This window comes from Phacochoerus africanus, chromosome X, assembly GCF_016906955.1.
Source record: "Phacochoerus africanus isolate WHEZ1 chromosome X, ROS_Pafr_v1, whole genome shotgun sequence".
Classification (NCBI taxonomy): Eukaryota; Metazoa; Chordata; class Mammalia; order Artiodactyla; family Suidae; genus Phacochoerus; species Phacochoerus africanus.
This window is the reverse complement of record NC_062560.1, coordinates 60,588,300-60,616,231: the sequence shown is the minus strand read 5'-3', so window position 1 is coordinate 60,616,231 and position 27,932 is coordinate 60,588,300. Positions and strand designations below refer to the sequence as shown.

Here is a 27,932-nt window from a genome sequence, read left to right as displayed (position 1 = left end):
ACCCCTAGCCTGAGAAATCCCACATGCTGCAGGTGTGGCCCCAAAAAGCAAAAAAAAAAAAAAAAACAAAAAACAAAAACAGCCTTTAGGTGAATGTTTGGGGCAGCCTTATTCATAATAGTGACAAACTGGAAATAACTCTAGTCTCCATCAATAGGAGAACAGAATAGTGGTATAAGCATATAATGGAATACTACTCAGCAATATAAAGAAACATTATTAATCAAAGCAAGAATATGAAAAAAAAAATCTGCCCTCAAAATCTTGTGTTGAGCAAAAGAATCCAGATACTTGATTCCATGTACATAAAGTCTAAGAACATGTGAAATTAATCTACGGTGATAGAAGTCAGAAAGTAGTTGCTAAAAGTGGAATGTGGGAAGGGTGGATTGACTGGAAAGGGGCACAAGAAAACTTTGTCGGGGAGACAGAAATTATTTTATCATGTTTGCGGTAGTAGTTACATGAGTGCATACAACTATCAAAACTCACAAACTGAGCGCTTTCGGGTTCTTTTTGTATTTTTAGGGCCACATGCATAGTTTATAGAAGTTCCCAAGCTAGGGGGTCAAATCAAAGCTGCAGCTGCTGGCCTATGGCCTATGTACGCCATGGCCATGGCAACATAGGATCCGAGCTGCATCTGTGACGCTCACCACAGCCCACGGCAATGCCAGATCCTTAACCCACTGAGCGAAGCCAGGGATTGAACTGCATCTTGATGGGTACTAGTTGGGTTCGTTACCACTGAGCCACGATGGGAACTCCATGAAACTGAGCATACAAAATATGTACATTTTATTGTACATAATTTTACCTGAGGAAAAGACTATTTAAGAACAAGCACACGCATAAGACATGAATGAAAAGATTAACAAAGTTAAAAAAGCGAGACTGAGAAAAATGCAATATATGTAAAAGTGACTAATATCTAAATATATAATTAACTCCTAAAGTCAACAAGAAAAACAAGAAAAAGTCAACCTGAAAGGGAAAAAAAAACATAAATAAAGACAAGTGGTATGAGAAGGCAATTCACAGAAATGGAAAGAGAAATGGTCAATAACAGTAAAAGATGCTCAATTTCACAAGTAATTGAAGAAATCCAATCTTTTAAAAAATAGCATGTAGAGTTCCCATTGTGGCTCAGTGATAATGAACCCGACTAGTATCCAGAAAAATGCAGATTTGATCCCTGGCCTTGCTCATTGGGTTAAGTATCCAGCATTGCTGTAAGCTATGGTGTAGGTTGCAGACATGGCTTGGATTCAGCACTGGATTCACATGGCTGTGGTGCAGGCCAGCAGATGCAGCTCTGATTCAACCCCTAGACTGAGAACTTCCATATGCCACACATGCAGCACTGAAAAAAAAAAGGTAAAAAATAACATGCAATGCTAAAGATAGGCAAAAATTTAAAAAGTCAATAATATCCATTAACGTCAGCAGAACAGGGAAACATAGTCTTATACTGTAGGTGATGTGCATATTGGGACAGATATTTTGGATGACAATATATTTAGTAGTATTTAAAAATCTGAAATGTGTACACCCTTCAAGCTAGCAATTCCTCTACCAGGTATACAGCATAGAGAACACTCTCATGTGTATGTAGATCATGTACAAGGCTACTGACTGAGGCATCATTTTGCAATAGCAAGGAACTGAACAACCTAAACATCAATCAAAATAGGAATTGTTCAACAAGGTAGACTTTATATACTGTGGAATTCTAGATAGCAGTTGTAAAAATGAGGTAGACTTGTATATTGATACAAAAAGATTTCAAGGGACGTTCCCTAGTGGTTAGGACTTGGTGCTTTCAAAAAAAAAATTCAAACATATATAGCTGAGACAAAAGCAAGTTGGAAAATGATATGTGCTATATGATAGCATTTATCTTTAAAACCAATAGGGAAACACCAATAAAAACATATACATGGAAAAACATCTTGAATGCTACCCACCAGACGGGTAAAAGTAGTTACCTCTAGATTAAGATTAGGTAGTAAATCAAGGGGGATTTTTATCTTTATCTGTATTGCTTATGTCTGTGTACTACGAATTTACTCATGTATTATTACTTGTGTAATGAAAAGAAGTTAATGAAGCAATACCAAAATTTTAAAAGACATACAACAAATACATTACTAAAAATACATGCACAGATAAATATTGGGTGATGATATACACCAAAAGTATAATAGCCACAGTCAAACAGAAGCCTGGCTAAAAACTTAAAAGGAAAATCTGAGGAATGAAATGTCCACCCGGGACTTTAAAAAGCTCTGATATATTTCTGGAGATCTAGAAAGCTGTGTGCATGATCAGGAAAAACCTAAAAAGGTCCTCATCTTGTACTCTGACTGACTTTGAGGCCCTGATCAAGAAGTAAACACGAAGAGAGTTGTAAAGAGCCTGAACATTGAAGGCAAGCCCCAACACATACTCAGAGCCCTAGGTAAATGCTGAAAGAATTATAGGTTCAAGGTCATCTAAGGAAATGAGACCAATCTTTAGCTAACCACTAAGTAACTGAGCAGACACATCAGTGACCACAAACTACACGGAATTACAGAATTAGTCTAGTAAAGTCACTAAACATACAAAAACAACAAATTAGGAGTTCCCGTTGTGGCTCAGTGGTTAACGAATCCAACTAGGAACCATGAGGTTGCAGGTTTGATCCCTGGCCTTGCTCAGTGGGTTAAGGATCCGCATTGCCATGAGCTGTGGTGTATGTCACAGACGCGGCTTGGATCTGACGTTGCTGTGGTGTAGGCCAGCAGCTACAGCTCTGGTTGCACCTCTAGCCTGGGAACCTCCATATGCCATAGGTGTGGCCCTAGAAAAAGAAAAAAAAACAAAAACAAAAACAAATTAGATTTATTTTAGGAATACAAGATTGGTTTAGTATCCAAAAATCAATTAATACCATATCATATCAACAATATGTCCACATAAACAGTATCCAAAAATCAATTAATACCATATCAATAGGAGAACAAAAATAACACGATCATGTCAATAGGTGATGAAAAAAACACTTGACAAATTCATGATAAACACACTCAACAAACTAGGTATAGAAGAGAATTTCCTCAGCCTGGTAGGGGCATCTATAAAAAGTCCACAGCTAGCATCATATTATTAAGAATGAATGCTTTTCTCTGAAGATCAGGAACCGGACAATAGTATCCACTCTTGCCACTTGATTCAATGTTGTACTGGAGGTTCTAACCAGGACAATTAGTCTAGAAAAGGAAATAAAGGTATCTAGACCAAAAAAGAAGGGAAACTATCTCTGTTCACAGATGACATGCTCTTGTACATAGAAATACTGAAGAATTTATTAAAAAACTATTACATATAACAAGTTCAGCAAGCTTGCAGACACAAGATCAAAATACAAAGCTCATAAATAATTTGAAAATGAAATTAACTAAAAAATTCCATTTGTAAAAGCACTGAAAGAATAAAATATTTAGGGATAAATTTAAAAAGAAAAAGTGTAAAACATATACCCTGAAAATTAAAGAAATATTGCTGAAAGATATTAAAGAAGATCTAAATGAATGGAAAGACATCTGATGTTTATGAATTAAAAGAAGTGAAAGATGCCAATGATTCCTAAACTTATCTACAGATTCAACAAAATCTCTGAAAATCCCAGCTGGATTCTTTGCAGAATATGAAAAGCTAGTTCTAACAGTCATATGAAAATGCAAAGGACCAAGAATAGCCAAAACAATCTTGAAAAAGAACTCACACTTCCCAATTTCAAAACTTACTACAAAGTACAGTAATAAAGACAGTGCAGTAATGGCATAAGTGTAGTAATAGCATAAGGATAGATATATAGATCAATGGAGGAGAAGTGAGAGTCCAATTGCTTCTTGAAAAGGATGTCAAGACAATTCAAGGTAAAAAATAGTCTTTTCAACAAATGATGCTTGGATAACTGAACATCTACATACAAAAGATTAACGTTTGGACTGCCACTTTACACTATACATGAAAATTAACTCAAAATGAATCTCAGACCTACATGTAACATCTGAAACTATAAAACTCTTAGAAGAAAACAGAGGCATGAATCTTTGTTACCTTGGATTAGGCAATGGTTTTTCAGATATGAGGCCAAAAAAAAAAGCAACAAGAGAAAAAATAGATGAATAGAATTCGTCAAAAATTATTAAATGTGTACTTAAAAGAACACCATGAATAAAGTGAAAAAGCAACCCAAAGAATGGAAGAAAACATATGCAAAGCATATAACTGATAAGGAGCTAGTATCCAGAATAGAACAGACCCAACTCAATGATAAAAAGATAAATAACTCAATTTTTTTTGGTCTTTTGAGGGCCACACCCACAGCATATGAAAGTTCCCAGGCTAGGGGCCAAATCGGAGTTACAGCTGCCAGCCTATGCCACAGCCACAGCAATGCGGAATCTGAGCCATATCTGTGACCTACACCACAGCTCACAGCAATGCTGGATCCTTAACCCACTGAGCAAGGCCAGGGATCGAACCTGCATCCTCATGGATACTAGTTGGGTTCACTACCACTGAGCCATGATGCTAACTCCAAATAACTCAATTTGTAAAATGGGCAAAGAATCTGAATGGACATTTTTCCAAAGAAAATATACAAATTGCCAATAAGCACATGAAACATTATTAGCTGTCAAGGAAATGTAAACCAAAACCACAATGAGATACCACTTCATACCCACTAGGATGGCTATAATTAAAGACATAATAAAACTAAGAATATGGAGAAATTGAAATCTTTATATATTGCTGGTAAGAATGCAGAATGGTACAGTTGCTATGAAAATGTCTGATAGTTCCCCCAAAATTAACATAGAGCTATTGCTTGACTAAGGAATTCCACTTAGTTCTATACCCAAGAGAAATGAAAACATACATCCTCATGAAAACTTGTACATCAGCGCTCATATCAGCATTATTTATAATAACCAAAAGTGAAAATAACCCACATGTCCATCAACAAATGAGCAGATAAATACAAACTTAATATATCTATGTAGCGGAATATTGTTTGGCAAAAAAAGGAAGGAAGTACTGATACATGCTACAACACAGAAAAACCCTGAAAAGATGTTAAGTCAAAGAATCCAGACATAAAAGATCACATACTGGGAGATGGGATTAAGACAGTGGAATAGAAGGACTGGAGCTCAACTTCTCTCCTAAAAACAACAAAATTTACAACCAAAGGATAAGCAATATTCAACCAAATGGACCAGAAACTTTCAAAAAGATATCCTACTCCAGAAGACAAAGAGGAGGCCACATCAAGAGGTAGAAAGGGCAATTATGCGATATAAGCAACCCCATACCTCCCAGGTGGGAAGCTCCACAGACTGGAAACTAACTGCTTCACAGAGACTCACTTACAGGAGTGAGAGTTCTGAGACCCATATCAAACTCCCACGTGTGGGGATCTGGCACTGGGAGAAAGAGTCCCTGGGGCATCTGGCACTGAAGGCCAGCAGGAACTCCATGGGAATGGGGGAAATGGAGACCTCATTCTTAACAGGTGCACACAGACTTCAACGTGTACTGGGTCCCAGGGAAAAGCAGAGTCTCCATAGGAATCTGGGTCAAACCTGACTGTGCTTCTTGGAGGACATCCTGGGAAAACAGGGGTCAATGTGGCTTCTTGTAGGGGAAGGACATTGGAAGCAAAACTCTTGGGAATATTCAGCAGTGTGCCTTTCTCAGGAGGTGGCCGTTTTGGGAAAATCTGGCCCCAACCATCAGCACTGAGAAGCCCCAGGGCAAACAACAATCCAGGTGGGATCACAGCCCTGCCCCTCAGTAAACAGGCTGCCCAGAGACCCCCCCAGGCACACAGCCCCCTCTAATCTCATCCATAGACAAAGACCCACCCACCAGAGTGATAGGAATCAGCTCCACCTACCAGTGGGCAGGCATCACTCCCTCCCATCAGAAAGCCTACAGCAAGCTCCAGCACCAAATTCAGCCACAAGGGGGGGCGGGGAGCAGATGCCAGAAGTAAGAGAGGCTACAACTATTATCTGGAAAAATGTCACCACACCAAAAACCTATAAAAATGAAAAGACAGAGAACTATAACTCAGATGAGGGAGAAAGAAAAAACCCCAGAAAATCAGCTAAGTGATCAGGAGATTCTCAGCCTCCAGGAAAAAGACTTTAGACTGTTGATGCTGAAGATGATGCAAGACATTGGAAATAAACTGGAGGCAAAGATGGATAATGTACAGGAAACACTGAGCAAAGAGATACAAGATATAAAACTTAAACAAGAAGAGATGCAAAATACAATAACTGAAGTAAAAAATTCATTAAAAGCAGCCAACAGCAGAATACAGGAGGCAGAAGAACAAATAAGCAAGGTGGAGGACAGATTAGTGGAAATTACAGATAAGGAACAGAAAAGAGAAAACAGATTGAAAACAAATGAAAATAGTCTAAGAAAACTCTGGGACAATGTTAAACGCACCAACATCTGTATTATAGGGGTGCCAGAAGAAGAGAGAAGGGGACGGAAAAAATATTTGAAGAGATAATAGCTGAAAACTTCCCTAACATGGGAAAGGAACCACTCACTCAAATCCAGGAAGCACAAGTACCATATGAAATAAACCCAAGGAGGAATATACTGAAACACATATTAATCAAACTGACCAAAATTACAGACAAAGAGAAAATATTAAAAGCATCTAGGGAAAAGAAACAAATAATATACAAGGGAACCCTGATATGGTTATTGGCAGATTTTTCAGCAGAAACTCTGCAGGCCAGAAGGGAGCAGCATGATATACTTAACGTGATGAAAGGAAAAAACCTCCAACCAAGATTACTCTACCCAGCAAGACTCTCATTCAGATATGAAGGAGAAATCAAAACCTTCACAGATAAGCAAAAGCTGAAAGAATTCAGCAACACTAAAACAGCTTTACAACAAATACTAAAGGAACTTCTCTAGACAGAAAAGAAAAGGCCGCAACCAGAAACAAAAATTCCACAAATGACAAGGCTCATCAGTAAAGGTATATACACAGTAAAGATACGAGATCATCCAGGCACAATTATGCAACCAAAATCAGAAATTGTGAGAAGAGGGGGGTACAAATGCAGGACACTGGAGATGCACTTGCAATTAAGAGACTGACAACTTAAAACAATCTCTTATATATATAGACTCTGACATCAAAACTTCAGAATAAATGCAAACCAAAAATCTACAATTGATACACAAAAAAATAAGAAAAATCAACTCAAATACAACACTAAAGATAGTCGTCAAACCACAAGAGGAGAGAACAGGAGAAGGGAAGAAAAAAGAGCAACAAAAACAAATCCAAAGCAATAAATAAAATGGCAATAAGAACATACATATCGATAATTACCTTCAATGTGAATGGACTAAACGCCCCAACCAAAAGACATAGAATGGATGAATGGATACAAAAGCAAGACCCATATATATGCTGTCTTCAGGAGACCTACTTCACTTCTAGGGACACATACAAATTGAAAGTGAGAGGATGGAAGAAAATATTCCATGCAAACAGGGATCAAAAGAAAGCTGGAGTAGCAATACTCATATCAGACAAAATAGACTTTAAAATGAATATTTTAAGGGACAAGGAAGGTCACTACATAATGATCAAAGGATCAATCAAAGAAGAAGATATATCAATTTTAAATATCTATGCACCCAACACAGGTTCACCACAATATATAAGGCAACCTTAAAAGGACAAATCGACAATAACACAATCAAAGTGGGGGACTTTAATACCCCACTTACAGCAATGGACAGATCAACCAGACAGGAAATCACTAAGGAAACACAGGCCCTAAATGAAGCATTAGACCAGATGGACTTAATAGATATTTACAGGACATTCCATCCAAAAGCAGCAGAATACACATTCTTCTCAAGTGCACATGGAACATTCTCGAAGACTCATCACATCCTGGGCTACAAATCAAACCTCGGTAACTTTAAGAAAACTTTAAGAAAAGAAAGCATCTTTTCCGACCACAACGCCATACCACAAGAAAAAAACTGCAAAAAACACAAACACGTGGAGAATAAACAACATGCTACTAAACAACCAATGGATCACTGAAGAAATCAAAGAGGAAATTAAAAAATACCTACAAGCAAATGACAACAAAGATATGACACTCCAAAACCTATGGGATGCAGCAAAAGCCGTTCTAAGAGGAAAGTTTATAGCAATACAAGCCCACCTCAGGAAACAAGAAAAAGCTCAAAGAAACAAGTAACTTTACATCTAAAGCAGGTAGAGAGAGAAGAGACAAGACCTAAAGTTAGAAGGAAAGAAATGATAAAGACCAGAGCAGAAATCAATGAAATAGAAACAAAGAAAACCATAGAAAAGATCAATGAAACGAAAAGCTGGTTCTTCGAAAAGATCAACAAAACTGATAAATCCTTAGCCAGAATTATCAACAAAAAAAGAGAGAAGACTCAAATCAATAAAATTAGAAATAAAAAATGAGAAGTAACAACGGACATCACAGAAGTACAAAGGATCATAAGAGACTACTGTGTGCAACTATATGCCAATAAAATGGAAAATGTAGAAGAAATGGACAAATTCTTAGAAAAGTACAATCTTCCAAGACTAAACCAAGATGAAATAGAAAAGATGAATGGACCCATCACAAGATCTGAAATTGAAACTGTGATTAAAAAACTTCCAACAAACAAAAGTCCTGGACCAGAGGGCTTCAAAGGCAAATTCTATCAAACATTTAGAGAAGACCTAACACCTATCCTCCTGAAACTATTCCAAAGAAATCACAGAGGAAGGGATACTCCCAAACACATTCTATGAGGCCACCATCACCCTGATACTAAAACCAATAAAGATACCACAAAAAAAGAAAACTACAGGCCAATTTCACTGATGAACATCAATGCAAAAATCCTCAACAAAGTACTAGCAAACCACATCCAACAACACATTAAAAGGATTGTACATCAGGATCAAGTGGGATTTATCCCAGGGAGGCAAGGGTTCTTCAATACCCACAAATCCATCAGTGTGATACACCACATTAACAAACTGATGAATAAAAATCACATGATCCTCTCAACAGACACAGAAAAAGCCTTTGACAAAATCCAACATCCATTTCTGATAAAAACCCTTCAGAAAGTGGGCACAGCGGGAACCTACCTCAACATGATAAAGCCCATATATGACAAACCCATAGCAAATATCATTCTCAATGGTGAAAAGCTGAAAGAATTCCCCCTGAGATCAGGAACAAGACAAGGATGTCCTCTCTTGCCACTACTCTTCAACATAGTTTTGGATGTCCTAGCCACAGCAATCAGAGAAGGAAAGGAAATAAAAGGAATCCAAATTGGAAAGGAAAGAGCAAAACTATCATTATTTGCAGATGACATGATACTATACCTAGAGAATCCTAAAGACTCTACTAGAAAACTGTTAGAGCTCATCCACGAATTTGGCAAAGTCGCAGGATACAAAATTAATACACAGAAATCGACGGCATTTCTATACACTAACAATGAAAGAGCAGAAAAAGAAATTAGGGAAGCAATCCTGCTTACCATCACATCCAAAAGAATAAAATACCTAGGAGTAAACCTACCTAAAGAGACAAAAGACCTGTACTCTGAAAACTATAAGACACTGATGAAAGAAATCAAAGATGACACAAATAGATGGAAAGATATACTGTGCTCGTGGATTGGAAGAGTCAATATTATCAAAATGACTATACTACCTAAGGCAATCTACAGATTCAATGCAATCACTATCAAATTACCAAGGACATTTTTCACAGAAGTCAAACAAAATATTTTAAAGTTTGTTTGGAAGCACAAAAGACCCAGAATAGCCAAAGACATCCTGCTGAAAAAGAAAAATGGAGCTGGAGGAATCAGGCTCCCAGACTTCAGTCTATACTACGAAGCAACAATCATCAAAATTGCATGGTACTGGCACAAAGTCAGAAATATAGATCAGTGGAATAGGATAGAAAGCCCAGAATTAAACCCACGCACCTATAGGAAACTCATCTATGACAAAGGAGGCAAGGATATACAATGGAGAAAGGACAGCTTGTTCAATAAGTGGTGCTGGGAAATCTGGACAGCCACATGGAAAAGAATGAAAGTGGAACACTCTGTAACACCATACACAAAAATAAACTCCAAATGGATTAAAGACCTAGATATAAGACCAGATACTATAAAACTCTTAGAGGAAAACACAGGCCAAACACTCTCTGACATAAACCACAGCAACATCTTCTCAGATCCACCTATCAGAGTATTGACAATAAAAGCAAAAATAAACAAATGGGACCTGATCAAACTTACAAGTTTCTCCACAGCAAAGGAAACCCTAAACAACACAAAAAGACAACCCACAGAATGGGAGAACATCTTTGCAAGTGATTCAAGTGACAAGGGATTAATCTCCAAAATTTATAAACACCTTCTGCAGCTCCATACCAAAAAGCAAACAACCCCATCAATAAATGGGCAGAAGATCTAAACAGACAGTTCTCCAAAAAAGACATACAGATGGCCAAAAAACACATGAAAAGATGTTCAACATCACTCATTATTAGAGAAATTCAAATCAAAACACAATGAGGTACCACCTTACACCAGCCAGAATGGCCATCATCCAAAAGTCTACAAACAGTAAGTGCTGGAGAGGGTGTGGAGAAAAAGGAACCCTAGTACACTGTTGGTGGGATTGTAAATTGGTGCAACCACTGTGGAAAGCAGTATGGAGAATCCTCAGAAAACTAAATATAGAACTACCATTTGATCCAGCCATCACACTCCTGGGCATCTATCCAGAGAAAACCATGACTTGCAAAGAGACATGTACTCCAATGTTCATTGCAGCACTACTTTCAATAGCCAAGACATGGAAACAACCTAAATGCCCATTGGCAGAGGAGTAGATCAAGAAGATGTGGTACATATACACAATGGAATATTAGCCATTAAAATGAATGAACTTTCAACATTTTTAGCAACATGGATGGACCTAGAAATTATCATGCTAAGTGAAGTCAGTCAGACAATGAGACACCAACATCAAATGCTTTTACTGACATGTGGAATGTGAATAAAGGACAAAATGAACTTTGCAGAACAGATGCTGACTCACAGAATTTGGAAAACTTATGGTTTCCAAAGGAAACAGCTTCCAGGGTGGGGGGATGCACTGGGGGTGTGGGATGAAAATGCTATAAAATTGGATTGTGATGATCACTGTACAACTATAAATGTAATAAATTCATTGAGTAATTAAAAAAAAGAAAGAAAAGAAGCGATCACATATCGTATGATAACATGTATATGAAATGTCCAGAATAGGTAAAGCTATGAACAGAAAGGTCAGCAGAATAGGGTGGAGTCGGGGGTGGGTGGAAAATGGGGAAAAATAAATGACAGCTAGTGGGTGTGGGGTTCTTTTTGGGGTGATGCAAATATTGTAAAACTTATTGTGGTGATGGTTACACAACTTCGTAAATATACTAAAAAGACCCCACTAAATTGTACACTTTAAAAGAGTGAGTTTTATGGTATATTAATTATACTACTTTTTTTAAAAAAAAGAAATTTAAATGGCTACCATATGACCCAGGTATAACACTACTAGGTATATACCTAAACAGAAATTAAAACATTTGTCCACTCAAAAACTTATTCATGGATGTTTAGAGAGCAATGTTCAAAAGTAATCAAATTGGATAAAATTGATGAATGGACAAACAAAATGTTGTATATCAGTAATGGAATATGACTCAGCAGTAAAAGGGAATAAAGTAATGATACACACTGTAACATGGATGATCCTTGAAAACCTTAAATTAAGTGAAATAAGACAGTCACAAAAGACCACAAATTTTATGATTCCTTTTAAATGAAATATAGGTTAGTGGTTGCCCAGGGCTAGAGAAGGGGGTGGGAATGGGGAGTGACCACTAATGGGTATGACTTTCTTTTGGGGGGTGATGAAAATGTTCTAAAATTAGATTGTGGTAATGGCTGCAAAGCTGTGAATATACTAAAGTCTGTTGAAGTGTACAGTGTAAATGGGTGAATTTTATGGTATGTGAATTGTATCCCAATAAAGCTGTTTAAAAAATCTTCAGGATTGTACACCTAAAAAAAGATAAAGGAGGCACAAAAACTTTTAAAAATAGCTTTAAGAAGGCTAAATCTCAAAGTACAAACATTGAACAAAAAGGGCATTTTTAAATATATTCAGAACAAAAAGCCTGAATGAGGAAGAAACAGGTCTCTGCCCTAGGCCAGCAGTGTAATAATGATAAATGACAAAGAGGTAAAATTCCTCAATTACTATTTCTGCTTCTGCCTTCTCAGTTCCCTCTTGGGAACTGAAGCCCAGTATGAGTAAAGAGGTAGTCAGCGAGAATTCAGCTACTTTAATAAGAGTTCAAATATCTTGGACCAGATAAATTATAGCTGAGGGAACTGAGAGTAATTTCAAACGAGAACGCTAAGGCTGTGTCAGTGATATTTGAGGGATCACAGAGAAGGATGTTCCAGAAGACTGGGCAGATGTAATTTCAATTTTTGAAAAAAAGAGGTAAAAGTTAATTCCATAAATTACAGACCAGTAGGTTTGATGTAAGTTTTCTAGATTATTACAGGGATGGCTTGCAAGAACCTAGAAACGGAAGAATAAGCACTACAAGCCAGCTTGAATTCACTTAAGAAAAAGTCAATTTAGGCTAATCCTTATTTCTTTTTTTGTACTGTTACTAAGCTGGTAGCTATGAGATATATGGTAGACATAGTATATCTAGACTTTAGCAAGGCATTTGACGAAATCTTTCATGAGATCCCTAAGTACAAAATTGAGAAATGGGAGCTGGCTGTTAATTTTTGTTAGATAGATTAATAATTGCTTGAAAGACCATTCCCAAAGCATGCAGATTGCCAGGTCGCTATCATGCTAGATACAGCTTTGTAATAGCATACACCATGGGGTTCTTCTAGCCTTAGGAGTGTCATCATTTATATCCAACAACTTAAGTGGAGATATGGAAACCATGCTGATGAGGTTTGTAAGTGACAATATCTGGGGGGGGAGGGGAGGATAGTGAATACTTGAGATGACAGGATCAGGATATTGATTTTAATTATAAGTAGTTGGGGGGTAAAACAAAAGAAAACAAAAGCTAAAACTTGCCTGGGCCAGATGAAATCAAACCAAGAGCCAGATCCAAATCTCATACCTAAATTAGAAAATGAGTGCAAGGGAAAGAAACAATTTTTCACTATTTCTGAAATCAGCCTCAAACTTGAATTGCAGCTACCATTAGAATGTGACCTGAAATATCCCAGTCAAGATACCAGCAACAGCAATAAGAGTACCAGAAGTTTTTATCTACAACTGTGGCCTTAATTGCTCTTACCCTCTTTTAGACGATCCCCTTCAGCCTTGGTTTTCTTCTGTCTTTCTGATCCAGCAAGGTCTACGAGGTGCAGCTTAGAGCGAAAGCTGCTACTTCTGTGATAATAACAGGACACAAGTGAGAATGGTGCACAAGCTTGAGGGTAGGTGAGCAAAGGTCACCTGATGGCTCTCATTTTCTTTCAAGTCAAAATGGCTCCATTTGTTACTAGCACACAGAATACTGATGTCTGTTTATTTGTGAAACAACTGAAGCAGCAACCTGTTATTCAAGTTTAGTAAAACTGATGTTAAAAAATCTTGACTCTTTAAACTGTAACTTACTTGTCACTTTTCTTTCTTTGCTCTATGGAGATTGTAAAGATGGCATGAGATCGGGATGACTGGGAGTTCATAGCTGTGGAGGCCACAGTCCTACAGTTATTGCCCTGCTCCAAACAGGAAACAGTATCCAGGGCAACAAAAACAGTCTTCTCAGTGAGTCCCACAATCTAATTCAGAGAAAGGAAAAACTCTCATGATTCAACTTCAAGTACTTCATCAGAAATGTAAGGATTGGCAGTTTAAGAAAATGTCTGAGAGTTCCCTGGTGGCCTAACAGGTTAAGGATCCGGCATTGTCATTGCTACTGGCTTGGGTTACTGCTGTGGCACAGGTTTGATCCCTGGCCTGGGAACTTGCTGTGGCCAAAAAAAAAGGAAAGGAAAGAAAAGAATGTCTTGATGTTCCAGTAGAACCTCGATAAATAGTCATGGTAATGAGGACTGTTTTAACTAGCAACTCTGTGATCACTGCAAACCAAGGTCTCCAGTCTCCACTAGGGACCTCCAAAACAAGGATGCCAGTCAGTACTGGAGCTAGAAAAGATCTTTAGATTTTAGTGTAGCAATGGACAGATGTCATCCAGGAAGCCCCAAGTGAAAGTAAGCTTTGGTCCTAAGGACACCAAGGGCAACACAAATAATTGCAGTATTTCTCTTTGTTGCTTTCTCCTCCATGTGGCCCTATGTTCCTCCTTATATCTTGGACCCATTTCATACCTCATTTTCACTAGGGCAAACGGCATGGTACATTTCCACCGGATTAAGAAGCCAGGAAAACAGAGTCCTAGGCTTGGTGCTATATCTACTCGAGAGAATTTGTACAAGTTAAAATCTCTTGGAGCCTCTGGAGATCTAACTAGATGATTATGAAGTTCCTTCCAGCCCCAATATGCTATGATTTTATTACTCCATAGCTCCCACAGCTCCACCTGTGGCCCCAATTTCTAGTCCTACATTTCAAACTGCCTGTTACTTACACTTTGACATCAGTTAATTGTAAGCCAAACTCATCTTCCTTCTAACAATGCTCATTCTCTCCACTATTTCTCCATTACTATTAAGATCTCTATTCTTAAAACCTCAAATTCACCTTTACTTCCTCCTATTCCTCCATATCTCAGCTGTCACCAACTCCTAGTCATTCTTCTTTTGAATCCATTGCTTTATTTCCCTTTCCACACCTACCTGCCTAATCCAGGCTCATATCATTTCATGCCTGAAAAATAAGGCAAAGTTTCCCCAATTGGCCTTCCTCATCCTAGTCTTTCTCCTTTTCAATTCATTCTTATTTAACTTTCCAAAAATCCTGCTTCCTAAAATGTGACCAAACTCCTAAGCCCTAGGCTAGATAATGAGGGTACAAAGAGACGTTAAGATACTCTCCTAACCTCCTGGGAGCTAACAGAGATGGAGACACACACATAAGATAAAAACTTGATAAAAGCAGCCACTGCAATTCTTCATTCGCAAGTATTAAGTAGCTTAGGTACTATTCACAGGGACAGAAACTAAGCTCTTTAGTCTGGCTTCATAATGTGGTCCTAACATACCTTCTACTACTTCCCAACCCATATCCTCTAATCCAGACATACTGATCTAGTCTTATTACCCCCAAGACTATATTTTCTGTTTTCCTGCTTAAGTAAATACTTACTACAAGAATACCCTTACTTCTTTACTAAATTATATTTCATCCATCCCATCTAAAGAGTGCTTACAAACTTGTCCTTACCATCCCAATTTGAGTCAGAAATTCACACTTCTCTGCATGGCAAATTTGCCCTCAAATAATGCTTGGGATTTAATTCCTGCCTTAGTATGGTACATGTAAAAGATCTTAGAACTGGGTTAAGGGCCAGCTCAGTGCTAATTTTCTTTTTGGTGATAGCAAAAAGATGCATTTTACCCAAGTTTCTTATTCCCAACACCCATATTGTCTTCCTGAATTCCATGCTTATCAGGCTTTCAAAATAAGTCTGCACCTTCAAGCCTTGCTTTAGTGCCCAGCAAATAACTTAATGACCCAGAAGGAAAAAAAATCAGAAGCACAGGCACCTGCCGCTCAAGCACCTGCTCCCTACCCCTACTTTCTGAGTAGGGAAGAAAATAAGGAGAGGAAGATGAATAAGGTATTATTTTACTAAGGTTTCCTAAGTCTGTACTACTCTGTTCTCATCTACTTTCAACCTCAAATTCTCCCACTGGTACTAGAATCAAACTGCCTATTTTCATTTTTTTCTTTTTAGGGCTGCACCCATGGCATATGGAAGTTTCCAGGCTAGAGGTCAAATTGGAGCTGTAGCTGCCGGCTTACACCACAACCATAGCAAAGCCAAATCCAAATCCAGGTCGCATCTGCAACCTATACCGCAGCTTGTGGCAATGCCAGATCCTTAACTGATTGAGCGAGGCCAGGGATCAAACCCTCAACCTCATGGATATTAGTTGGGTTCTGTTCCACTGAGCCACAACAGGAACTCCTTTTTAAAAATGACTTTTGCTTACATTCTAATTAGATTATTTCTTTGCTTTATATCATGATAAAATATGCATAACAGAAAATTTACCATTTTAACCTTTTTATTTTTTTATGCCTGCACCCATAGCATATGGAAGTTCCCGGCCAGGAATTGATTCTGAGGTGTAGCTGTGGCAACATGTACATGCCAGATCCTGTAACTCACTGACAGGGCCAAGGATCAAACCCATGCATTGGCATCAACCCAAGCTGCTGCTTTCAGATTCTTAATCCATTGCACCACAGTGGGAATTCTGACTCTACCCAGTTTCAACACCGGCTTCTGGATTTGGCCCACTGTCATATACAAAACTCCCAACCTTGTCTCAAACTCTGTTCAGGTATAGCTCCTTATCCTACATCTATACCATGCAACAGAAGCCTCTCAAATAATTGGTCTCTTCTTCCTATAGTACTTATAAATTTTTTTAAAATTTTATGTAATTTTACTTCTTAAATATCGTCCCAAGGATCTAGCACAATGTCTACTATAGGTGCTGTCCAACAGAATTTTCTATAACCATCCATATGTTCTATATCTGCGCTATCTAGCCACGTGTAGCTATTAAGCACTTGATATGCGCTGGTGTGACTTAGAGAATTCCAAACTATATTCAATTTTAATTCATTTAAGTTTAAATAGGAGTTCCCTTGTGGCACAGTGGGTTAAGGATATGGCATTGTGACTGCAGAGTTTCAGGTTGCTGCTGTGGTGTAGGTTCAGTCCTTGGCCTGGGAACTTCCACATGCCGTGAGTACAGCCAAAAAAAAAAGTTTAAATAGCCGTTTGTGGCTAGTGGCTACTGTACTGAACAGCCCAGCCTTAGAACTCTATGAATAGCTAATAAATATTTAATTGATATTAGCATTCCTTCAAGGTAACAGGAAGATGATAAAACTCCCTTTCTCACAAGAACTCCCATCTAGGAATTCTAGATTAACAAAAGGAATTAGGACCACACAAAATCTTAAAGACTGAGATGTTGGTAGTCATTTAAAACCACAGTGGCGGAGTTCCTGTTGTGGCACAGTGGAAACAATCCAACTAGGAACGATGAGGTTGCGGGTTTGATCCCTAGCCTCGCTCAGTGGGTTAAGGATCCAGTGTTGCCATGAGCTGTGGTGTAGGTCACAGACGCAGCTCGGATCCCACATTGCTGTGACTGTGGTGTAGGCCAGTGGCTACAGCTCCGATCAGACCCCCTGGCCTGGGAACCTCCATATGGCATGGGTGCAGCCCTAAAAATCAAAAAACAAAAAACAAACAAACAAAAAACACCACAGTGGCAAATAAAAGGACTGTGAAATTTAGTAGTTGCCAACATTTTTCAATAACATCAAATGAGAGACAAACAGACCTTTATGCCTTCCTTAGGATCCTCTCGTATATTTATTTGAGGTGCTTTCTCACGAGATGGGCATAGAAGATCCAAGATTTCTTCATTGTAAATCTGATATTGTTGGAAACAAAGTGGTAAAGACAAGATGTTAAGAGTGGTAATTGAGGAGTGGTGGGATCACAGCAAAATTTTTAAAATTCTTTGTGACTTTATCAACATTTTTTATAATAAACATTATTTTTATAAAAAAAGGGTTTTAACCCTACATATAATCATTTGACATTTATAAGAATAAATTCACACATTATTTGAAACAAAATTGAGAGGGCTCTCTTGAGACAGTGTTTCTTAGAAATAGCAGACATGGGAGTTCCCGTTGTGGCTCAGTAGAAGCGAAGCTGACTAGGATCCATGAGGATGTGGGTTCAATCCCTGGGTTAAGGATCCTGCATTGCTGTTTGCTGTGGTGTAGGTCACAGATGCGTCTCGGATCCCACGTTACTGTGGCTGTGGTGTAGGCTGATAACTATAGCTCCGACTCAACCCCTAGCCTGGGAACTTCCATATCCTGAGGGTGCAGCCCTGAAAAGGATAAAAAAAAAATAGCAGACACAGTGAAAGGTTACAAGAGTGCCTAAATTCAGTTCTTTGATAGTGTCACAACAAAACTTACCTTCACCAGTTTGGTTAAAATGTAAGTAACAGATCCTTAGTGGAGGGTGGAAGAGGGAAGCAACTAATATTTCAACAACCAGAACTTTAAGTACTAAAACAGTATTTGCACACAGTAAGCACCATAATAAGTATTTGCTATTATTGCTGTTGCTACTATTTAATATAACCAGGTTCCTAAGTTATTTTTACATTTGGTTACCTTGGCCACAAGCAGGTTAATCAAGAGATTCGGGAAGGCTAATCTTTTTTTATTTTTATTTTTATTGGATTATTGTTGACTTACAATGTTGTATTAGTTTTGGGTATATAGTAAAGTGAATCAGTTATACATATACCTATTCTTTCTCAGATTCTTTTCCCATATAGGTTATTACAGAATATTTTGTAGATTTCCCTGTGCTATACAGTATGTCATTGTTAGTTATCTATTTTACATAGAGTAGTGTGTATATGTTAACCTCAACCTCCTAATTTATTCGTCCTCCTTCATGGTTTCCCCTTTGGTAACCATAATTTGACTTTGAAATCTGTGAGTTTCTTTCTGTTTTATAAGTAAGTTCTTTTGTATCAGTTTTTATAAGATTCCTCAAGAAGGCTTATCTTAATGATGTTTAACTCCCTATCTTACAACTCTGTATGTCCTATACCTATTAACACATTGAGATTCAACCTCAGGATGAAGTGTTCACATCAATTTAAAATTGCATGCTTGGGAGTTCCCGTCGTGGTGCAGTGGTTAACGAATCCGACTAGGAACCATGAGGTTGCGGGTTCGGTCTCTGCCCTTGCTTAGTGGGTTAACGATCCGGCGTTGCTGTGAGCTGTGGTGTAGGTTGCAGACGCGGCTCGGATCCCATGTTGCTGTGCCTCTGGCGTAGGCCGATGGCTACAGCTCCGATTAGACCCCTAGCCTGGGAACTTCCATATACCATGGGAGCGGCCCAAGAAATAGCAAAAAGACAAAAAAAAAATGTAATTTACTAAAAACACAATTTATTCATTTGAGTCATGCCAGGAAAAAAATAGGATTTAGATTTATTTTTCTACTCAAAGGTAATCTGAATTCAGAATAACTAAAGACAAACCACTTACCTCTAAGTATGATACTTTCAGAGTAAATTCGAAGTCACTCTTTTTATCAATTTCTTTGAAGAGCAGTTGTATTACCCTAGGAATGACCCCAACTGTTGGTTCATTTTCTTGCTCTGCAGTGTATGCACCTCCCATTGAATAGGTTTTTCCAGAGCCAGTCTGCCCATAGGCCAGAACAGTTGCATTGTATCCTGGCAAAATAGAAGTCACATGCACAGTGGCGCTCACACATTTTCATCCAATCAATATACTCCTTTTCCTTCAGCAATTACTTGTAACAAAACTGAGACTGCTCTCTGACCAAAAAGGTCTCTTAGGAATGTTAGACACAAGGAAAGCTTATATGGGTGCAATAACTTTGCATTATTCCAAATAAGCAGAATGTGTGCCTTTCTTGATAGCTCTTAAAAGCTAGGAAGTAAAGGAGGAGTTCCTGTTGTGGCTCAGTGGAAACCAATCTGACTAGCATCCATGAGGACACAGGTTCAATCCCTGGCCTCGCTCAGTGGGTTAAGGATCTGGTATTGCCGTGAGCTGTGGTTTAGGTTGCAAATGTGGCTTGGATCCCATGTTGCTGTGGCTGTGGCCTAAGCCAGCAGCTATAACAACGATTTGATCCCTAGCCTGGGAACCTCCATATGCCATGGGTGAGGACCTAAAAAGCAAAAAAAAAAAAAAGCTAGGAAGTAGAACACTTAAAGATATGACTGAGATAATGAAGGTGGCCAAGTCATTGTCTAAAAGCCATTCAAAGCTTTATAATTCTACTTTCTGTCCACTTTGAACAATTCTAAATTGTGGGAATTAAAGGAAAGTCTTAGAAGCCGCATAAATAAAAGGAACTCCAACATGTGTCTCTTTGATAAGAGTCTTCATTTAAAAAGGCAAAAAAGTTGCTTTTTACAGTCAATAGAAGCATCCACACCCTATTTGAACTCTCAGACTGCATGTGGACCATATTATCAGGCTCCTCATAGAAATGTCATCATTTAAATATGATTCAGTATAATGTATGTCCTTTGCTTTTTTTTTTTCTTTTGGAAAGAACTTATTCGTCTAAATGAAGACCTTGATGTTGTGGATGATCTTAAGATGTTAAATTGAGATTTTCACAGTCATAGAGTGCTATTATCACCTGGCATGTCTCTGGGGCAACAGAACATTCCATAATCTTCTGCAATACAATATATATGTATATATAGTAATAATTGAGGAAACCAAGTTTTGGTACTTTTTACAAACAACTCAGAGTGTTGTTGATTGAAAAATACTGGCTTTATCTCTGCAACTGAGAGCTATGTTAACAAACATACATATATTGGAATGATTTTCTACTTTATATTGCCTCTAAAGACTATAATTTAATTCTTATAGTTTCCCAAGCTAAGAGTATGAAAGTAGAACTATAGTGCTCTTACTAAGCTATGAAGATACATTCTGAGGAAGATAAGATAAGGAAGGGTCTGGATACCACATTTTTTCAGAAATGGCTAAAGGAAAGGGGGATGATTAATTAGAAGAGACTTAGGCAGAATCAAATAATGGTCCTCCAAATATGTAAATAGGAAAAAGATTAACTTTATAGCGGAGAAGCCTGGCAGATATCATTTTCATCAAATGATCAAAATGAACATCAGCAGTAACACAACAAACCAAAATCATGTGCTGCCCAATAGAATTTAATGAGAATACAGCACCCCTTCTGTGATATTCCTGCTAAAGGTACACAATTTGAATTCAATCATAAATAAACATCAGACAAACCAAAATTGAAAAATAGCTTACAAAGTAAATGGCCTATGATCTTCATGATCGTGAAGGTCAAAAAAAAAAAAAAAAAAAAAGACTGAAGGAGTTTTAGGATGAAGACCACAGAGGCAGTACAACTAGATACAACATATGGTTTTGAACTGGATCGATTTTCTATAAAGGACATTGTTGGGACAAGTGGTGAAACTTGAATGAGGTTTGAGGACTAGATGATAGTGATGTAGCAATGCTAATTTCAAGATTTTGATGGCTGTACTATAGTTATGTAGGAGAAAGTTCTTGTTTGTAGTAAATATACACTAAAGTATTCAGGGGGCCATCAATTTATTCAGGTCAACAACTTATCCCAAATGGTTCAGGAAAAAAAAAGTTCTTTATGCTGTTCTTGCAATATTTCTGTAAGTTTGAGATTACTGTTTTAACATTTAAGAAATTTGAAACAAAGTGTTCAATGCATCCTGAGCCATGACATCAGTTAAAAAAAAAGTGAAAGAAAAATATGCGAATAGCTGTTCCCTGGAAGAAGGTGTCTGTTTGTTTAGATGGATGAACTAACATCACTGGGTAGAAATTACCAGGAAACGAATTTCATCTCAGTATAATCTAACACAATTAGAGTTGTCCAAAAACCAATCAAAAAAGGATCAATACAAGAAGAGGATATTATACTCATCAACATATATGCACCCAATATAGGAGCACCCAAATACATAAAACAAATACTAACAGACAAAAACCAATCAACAGGAGTAGGAGTCAGTGATATCCCTGTTCAAGAAAAAAAATGTTAACCAGATATTGGAAGTTCACTTAACAGAGATATTGCTAGAAAGTATTTTTCTTAGGATGGAATGTTAGACTAGATGATGTACAAATGTCCCTTTCAACTTTAAGGGACTATTGTGCCTTGGTTCTACTTCTTTTAAACAGCCCTCTGCTCTGAATCCTGAATAACCTCTGTACTAGAGTAACAATTAGATACCTCTCAGGCACTGCTCTTTTCTTCAGAACTTTGCTATGGTCTTCAATAACACCTTATTAATAAAGCCTTAGCTTTGCAATAAATATAAATAAAATAATAAAGCCTTAGCTCCTGCAGTAAATATAAATAAAATAATAAAGCCTTAGCTTCTGCAGTAAATATAAACAAAATAAAAAGAATAGAAATAAATAAAAAATACTCTGGCTAGAGTTTTTAGGGGCTTTAGGAAACCTCAAAGGTTTTAACTTTTAAAATATTTTTTCTTAAAGAGAGAAGTTAAACATTCAAAATTTCTTATGTATTTCTTCTGTATGTAGTCATCTACTTCCGCTCCTACCCCTGGACTTTGAACTCCTCGGGGCCATGGAAGATATATTATTTATCTCTGAATCCCTCAACAGGCTTTGCAGTGCCTGGGCCTCAAGTAGACTGGCACACTGATCCTCATCAGCACTCATCAAAGAGCTTTAGAATCTAATGATATGCCAGGACAAACAAACAAAAATGCATACAAGTCAAAGATGAGCAGAACCATAGAAAACAAATATAGTATAAAACTAGTTTCAAGGGTTCAGACAAGTGAGACTGAGTTCCTAGGCTATTGGTTTTTTGAGGGCAGAACTTATGTTTCATTCATTGTTGTACTGGCAGCACCTCATCACAGTGCCTGACACGTAGTGTATGCTCAAGAATCAAACAGCCTCACCTTTAAATATGCCTTTTATGAGTGGTGCTACAGCTGTGTTGAAGACTTCCTCCTGTTCAGTAGAGGGGTCAAATACAAAATCGTAGGTAAAGGATTTATCAGTACCAACCACCACCTAGAGAAGACAAGGGAAAAGGAGTAAGAAAAAAAAGGCCAGACCACGCCCCTCACTGCCATTTGGCCCCAGCTGTTCACAGGCAGGCCCAGGACTTCGCTACGCACCTGAGGTTCCCCGGGTACGAAGGAAAGGCACATTTGGCAGCCCTCACTAATCTCTTTGGGGACCAGAGGGCGACATCGCAGTGCCACTCTTACAGGAATGCCCTTCACCTCTTCCTTCATGATCCTACCTCGGCACGGTCTCTGCAAGGGCAGAAAAAAAAAGATGCTCGGTGATGAATCTTGGTAGGTCGGCAGGGGTGGGAGAGTGTCGTCCCTCAGTCCTGGCCCTCCTCCGAGGGTGAGGTGGGTTAGGGAAGAGAGCGAAAGCCTAAGGCGGCAGCCTCCGCCTCCCAGCGGGATCTCTGCCACAGGAAAGTCACTGTCCCTCAGACCTGGCCACGACAGGAGTCCCCTTTCTGCCAAAATGAAGAGAGCGAAGTGGCGTCTGAAATGGAAAGGAAAAGCCCAGAGGAGACGACGACAAAGAACCAAAGCCCCACGGTACCGGGAAAGGCAGATCCTGAACTAAGATGTGCCCCCTTAACTCACCAAACTGAACGTCCCTTCTCTCGTCTCCCGCCGCCCTGTCCCAACCGGAGCTTTAACCGCCAAGTTTCAAATCTGGAGGCGCCAGCCAATGGAAGCGCAGACAACCTGCGGGCCCAGCACGTACGCGACGCGCTCAGAAAGACGCGTTTGGGAGGGGAAGGCCCGCGCGTCGCACCCTGACCCCGCCCCTTTCCGACGCAGCCGAACATCCGCTTCCGGTTCCCAGACCGAATTGACTGTGAGCGGAACCTGAGGTGGCTGAGGCCTGCGGGTGGGAGAGGTAGTACGACGACCTGTATTGCGTCGTGTGCGCGGGACTCTAGCAGGATTCGGGTCGGGGATCTGGAAAGTGGCTGGTGGTAAAGGAAGGGTCGATCTGGGGACCTACGCCGTTACCGATCACATTAGAGAATGTGGGGCAGTGCCTTGCCCTCAGTCCGTGTGGATAGTTGGAGTGTGCGCTCCGTTGGATTTCCAAAGTAGTTACATTTTTTTTTCTTTTTTTTTCGGCCGCACTAATGGCAAATGGAAGTTGCTGGGCCAGGGATCCAATCCCAGCCGTAGCAGCGACTGTGGCAGTTACGAATCCCTAACCAGCGCCAGTCCAGGGATTGAACCTGTGCCTCTGCAGCGACCCAGACTGCTGCAGTCAGATCCTTAACCCCCTGTGCCACAGCAGGAACTCTAGTAGTCACATATTTTTTAGAGGCGATCCTGATTTCCTCTTCTCTAGAATGAAGAGGGTAACATTTATTTTGCAGGAGTGTTGTGAGAAAGGAGATCACTTCTTGTAGTGTATCTAACAGGTTGCTTGGCATCCAGATATTCAGCAAAGTTGATGGTATTCTCCCTTCTCTCCCCAAATCTTTATCACCTAGAGGTGGGCTGGGCCTATAGACTGACAGCCTTAGGATAAGTTGGAATTAGTTTCTGAAACTTCTGAGCTTTTTTGCCTTTTGAACCATAGTCGTCAGTTTTGATTTACCCTTACATTCCAGGGCCTTAGTAGAGATGGACAGCCGGATTCCTTATGATGACTACCCGGTGGTTTTCCTGCCTGCCTACGAGAATCCCCCAGCATGGATTCCTCCTCATGAGGTGGGAACCATCTGTACCCTTGAGTAAGGGCTTTTTCCCGTGAGCATGAGATGATACATGAAAGCTAGGATGGTAGGGTTAGAAAGCTCAGTGGAGAATGAATCTTAGTCAGAAGCTGGATTCTGAGCATCTGGGTCCACTGGGATCTTCTTAGGGAAACCTGCCAGAGGCCATTTACACCAAAGAATTCTGGGAAATCCTTTCTCTTGAGGTAAAGAAATGGGGATCTACTGGGCTGCTAACATTTCCCCATGCTATCCATCTACCCATTCGGACAGTGTTATCTGTTCTACTTAAACTAAGTCCATGACTTCACATTATCCTGGCTTCAGGGTGATAGATTTGTGTTCTAGATGAAGGTAGATTGGTAGTAAGCTTTCTTGGGTTGCTGTGTCTTGCAGAGAGTATACCACCCAGACTACAACAATGAGTTGACCCAGTTTCTGCCCCGCATCGTCACACTAAAGAAACCCCCTGGAGCTCAGGTGAGCTTATGGAAAAATTGCCTCATATTCCCTGCTAGAACCAGGCCCAGAAGTTTGCCATGGTTGGGAGATGGATTGGGAAATAGCTAGGGAGGTAAAGAAACTTTTATGGACAGAAAAGCTGATACACCACTTCCATAACTTCTGACTTCTCTCTGAGGGACACAAGCCAAGCTATTGTACAGTTATGCTACTCATTGTTTTTGTGTTTGTTGTCTGTATTGAGCCCCCATTCTGTGCTCTTGTCTTACAGTTGGGATTTAATATCCGAGGAGGAAAGGCCTCCCAGCTAGGCATTTTCATCTCCAAGGTGCGTGTGCCTCATAGGCAATAATGGAGCCACTTCCTTTGTTATCAGATTGCAGAACCCTGATGTTCCAAGGGTGGGGAGAAGGATGATTCAGTAGACTCATAGAAGGGGCATGCTGGGGATACCCTTCTTTGCCCACTTAAAACTTCCCACTTGGCAAGCCACCTATTTACCTATGTTGTCTCTCACACACACACAAACACACACTTAAAATAGTGCCTTACATTTGAATAGGACTTAATTTCACTTACATTCTTTGAAATTATCCCACTTGATTATATATATTCTGTCCTTTCCAACAGGTGATTCCTGACTCTGATGCACATCGAGCAGGACTTCAGGAAGGGGACCAAGTCCTAGCTGTGAACGATGTGGATTTCCAAGATATTGAGCACAGCAAGGTAAGCACAGCACTTGGTCTGTGGTGAGGCATGAAGCCATCCCAGGTAGGCGAGAGTGGACAGGATTAGCCTAATCCATAACTTGATAAGAAAGAACCTCTCCTTGATACAAGGGAAGCAGCTGTCAGTGACCCAGAAGGTTCGAGTGGCAAACTGTTTTCCTCCTGTTCTGATTCTGTCCCGGGTCATATCTCTTCATTTGTACAAGCTGCTGTGTTCCTTCTAGGCTGTTGAGATCCTGAAGACAGCTCGTGAAATCAGCATGCGTGTCCGCTTTTTTCCCTACAGTAAGTGCCACTCTCTTTTTGGCTTACCGGGCTGAATCTTTGATAGGAGCTCTTTAAATACTGATTACTAGAGGCCCCACAAGTTGGGGGTGGGGAATTGGGAGCTCAGGCCGGAAAATAACCTGCTGTTTTCCTCCTTTTCTTTCTTTTTTCCCCAGATTATCATCGCCAGAAAGAGAGGACTGTGCACTAGAGACTCAAAACCTTCAGCCCTCCACATGGAATCTTCTAGGACAAGCTAGCTAGGCCTCAGGGAAGTCACTTGGGGAGCTCTACTCTCAGCCCCACCCTGGCAGAGGGGAGCGAGGGGGATGGGGAGACAGCCAGTCTCTGCACTGAGCCAGCCAGCCAACTGCATTTTCTCAACTGTACTGCACTTTGAGTTCCCTAGTTTTCCAGGTGAGCTTCATTTCCTGAAAGGAGAAGGATGGTGATGTCTAGGTACCCTTAGCCTGTGGAGAACCCTTGCTAGAGAAGGCAGCTGACATTTGTTGAATACCATGTGCTAGGCAATTCCATGTATGTCATCATTTTCATTAGTGTGTATTAATCAATAGAAAAATGGATCTTGGGGACCTCCCATCTTATCTACCTGGCCATCTCATCCCGTCCTTATGCTACCAGTCTCGTACCTTTTGGAGACTCCAGTGGATCCCTGTTTCCTTCCTCCTCCCTCCTTCTATCTCCTCCCCCCAGAAAGTAAAACACAATGCTAAGGAAATGCTGGTGTGACTTTTGGATGATACTGATTGGGTGTTTTTGCTTTTGAGGAAAAAATAAAAGCTATTCCAAAGAGAGGAGCCACTAGAAGCAACAGAGCAGCCCTATGCCTACTCCTCAACTATCTCTCCCTGGCCAGAACATTGAAGAGGCCAGGAACCTTATCTACAGTATAACAGGAATGGTATAAGGGTGATGGGGACTGGAAGAAACAGTGCCCCTTCTCCCATGACCTGTGGCCATTTCTCTGCAGGGGGGAAGTATTCATATAGTTCTGTCTTCTCTTTTCCCAGATTCTTTCATCTGGAACATAAACTAAGGGAGAGGCTTGGATGCATTTCTTTCCAGGGACAGCAGTGGGAAATTGCTTCCCAGTTTCCAACTCATAAGTTGAGTAGTGCTGACTGCTGATTTCCCCCTTTTCTTCACCCCAGCTCCCAAATAACCTTCTGCTATGTTCTTAGTTCTTTAGTTACCAGTCCATTGTTAGCAATTCCAGGCCTAGCTTTACACCTTTGGTTGGCAGACTCACAGTACCCATATAGAATACAAAGTATTCTAATGAGGTACGGAGTTAAGTAGTAACCCATAATGAAAGTCCCAAATTTGCCTTGAAGGAATCCTGGGAATCTTCAGTATATATTTCAAGGCCCTTCCCTCAGAGAGTGATTCCTTTGGTCTGAGGTGGAGCCTGGATATCTCAATTTTTAAAAAATTTTTATTTATTTATTTATTTTGCTTTTTAGGGCATATGGAGGTTCCCAGGCTACCAGGCTAGGGGTCTAATTGGAGTTACAGCTGCTGGCCTATGCCACAGCCACAGCAATGCCAGATCTGAGCCGCATCTGTGACCTACACCACAGCTCACAGCAATGCTGGATCCTTAACCCACTGAGTGAGGCCAGGGATGAAACCTGCAACCTCATGGTTCCTAGTTAGATTTGTTTCCGCTGCACCTCAACGGGAACTCCTATTTTTCATTTTTATTTATTTATTTATTTATTTTGCTTTTTAGG

At 39.6% G+C, this 27,932-nt stretch overlaps 2 protein-coding genes across 5 annotated transcripts in view; one reads left to right on the top strand and one right to left on the bottom strand.

Moving 5' to 3' along the window:
- KIF4A (kinesin family member 4A) overlaps positions 1-23,744 on the bottom strand; it is a 130,415-nt gene extending 106,671 nt beyond the window's left edge. The window contains exons 1-7 of one of the 2 annotated variants that reach the window (XM_047765088.1): positions 23,616-23,744; positions 23,127-23,267; positions 22,905-23,019; positions 19,447-19,637; positions 17,698-17,790; positions 13,823-13,989; positions 13,500-13,594 (exon numbers count right to left, since the gene is read on the bottom strand). In XM_047765088.1, coding sequence (XP_047621044.1) covers positions 13,500-13,594; positions 13,823-13,989; positions 17,698-17,790; positions 19,447-19,637; positions 22,905-23,019; positions 23,127-23,246 — 781 coding nt within the window. In that variant the 5' untranslated portion in view covers positions 23,247-23,267; positions 23,616-23,744. The remainder of the gene's footprint in view (positions 1-13,499; positions 13,595-13,822; positions 13,990-17,697; positions 17,791-19,446; positions 19,638-22,904; positions 23,020-23,126; positions 23,268-23,615) is intronic. The other variant, XM_047765087.1, reaches the window with a different exon arrangement.
- Positions 23,745-23,803: 59 nt separating this feature from the next.
- Positions 23,804-26,917, top strand: PDZD11 (PDZ domain containing 11). Of its 3 annotated transcripts, none has more exons than XM_047765089.1 (7): positions 23,804-23,895; positions 24,614-24,713; positions 25,115-25,198; positions 25,452-25,508; positions 25,811-25,909; positions 26,136-26,196; positions 26,355-26,917. In XM_047765089.1, exons 2-7 carry the CDS (start codon positions 24,627-24,629, stop codon positions 26,387-26,389), a joined length of 423 nt encoding a protein of 140 aa, XP_047621045.1. In that variant the 5' UTR covers positions 23,804-23,895; positions 24,614-24,626; the 3' UTR covers positions 26,390-26,917. The 3 variants fall into 3 exon arrangements, with proteins under 3 accessions (XP_047621045.1, XP_047621047.1, XP_047621046.1); XM_047765091.1 differs by having other exon boundaries at positions 23,808-23,869; XM_047765090.1 differs by having other exon boundaries at positions 23,835-23,853.
- Positions 26,918-27,932: the final 1,015 nt, after the last annotated feature.

Bases quoted from the DNA above. Each gene is read 5' to 3' on its own strand.
- PDZD11 (XM_047765089.1), top strand. From the start codon at position 24,627: ATGGACAGCCGGATTCCTTATGATGACTACCCGGTGGTTTTCCTGCCT. The intron at 24,714-25,114 runs GTGGGAACCATC...TGTGTCTTGCAG, and splicing joins CATGGATTCCTCCTCATGAG to AGAGTATACCACCCAGACTA. The intron at 25,509-25,810 runs GTGCGTGTGCCT...CCTTTCCAACAG, and splicing joins TAGGCATTTTCATCTCCAAG to GTGATTCCTGACTCTGATGC.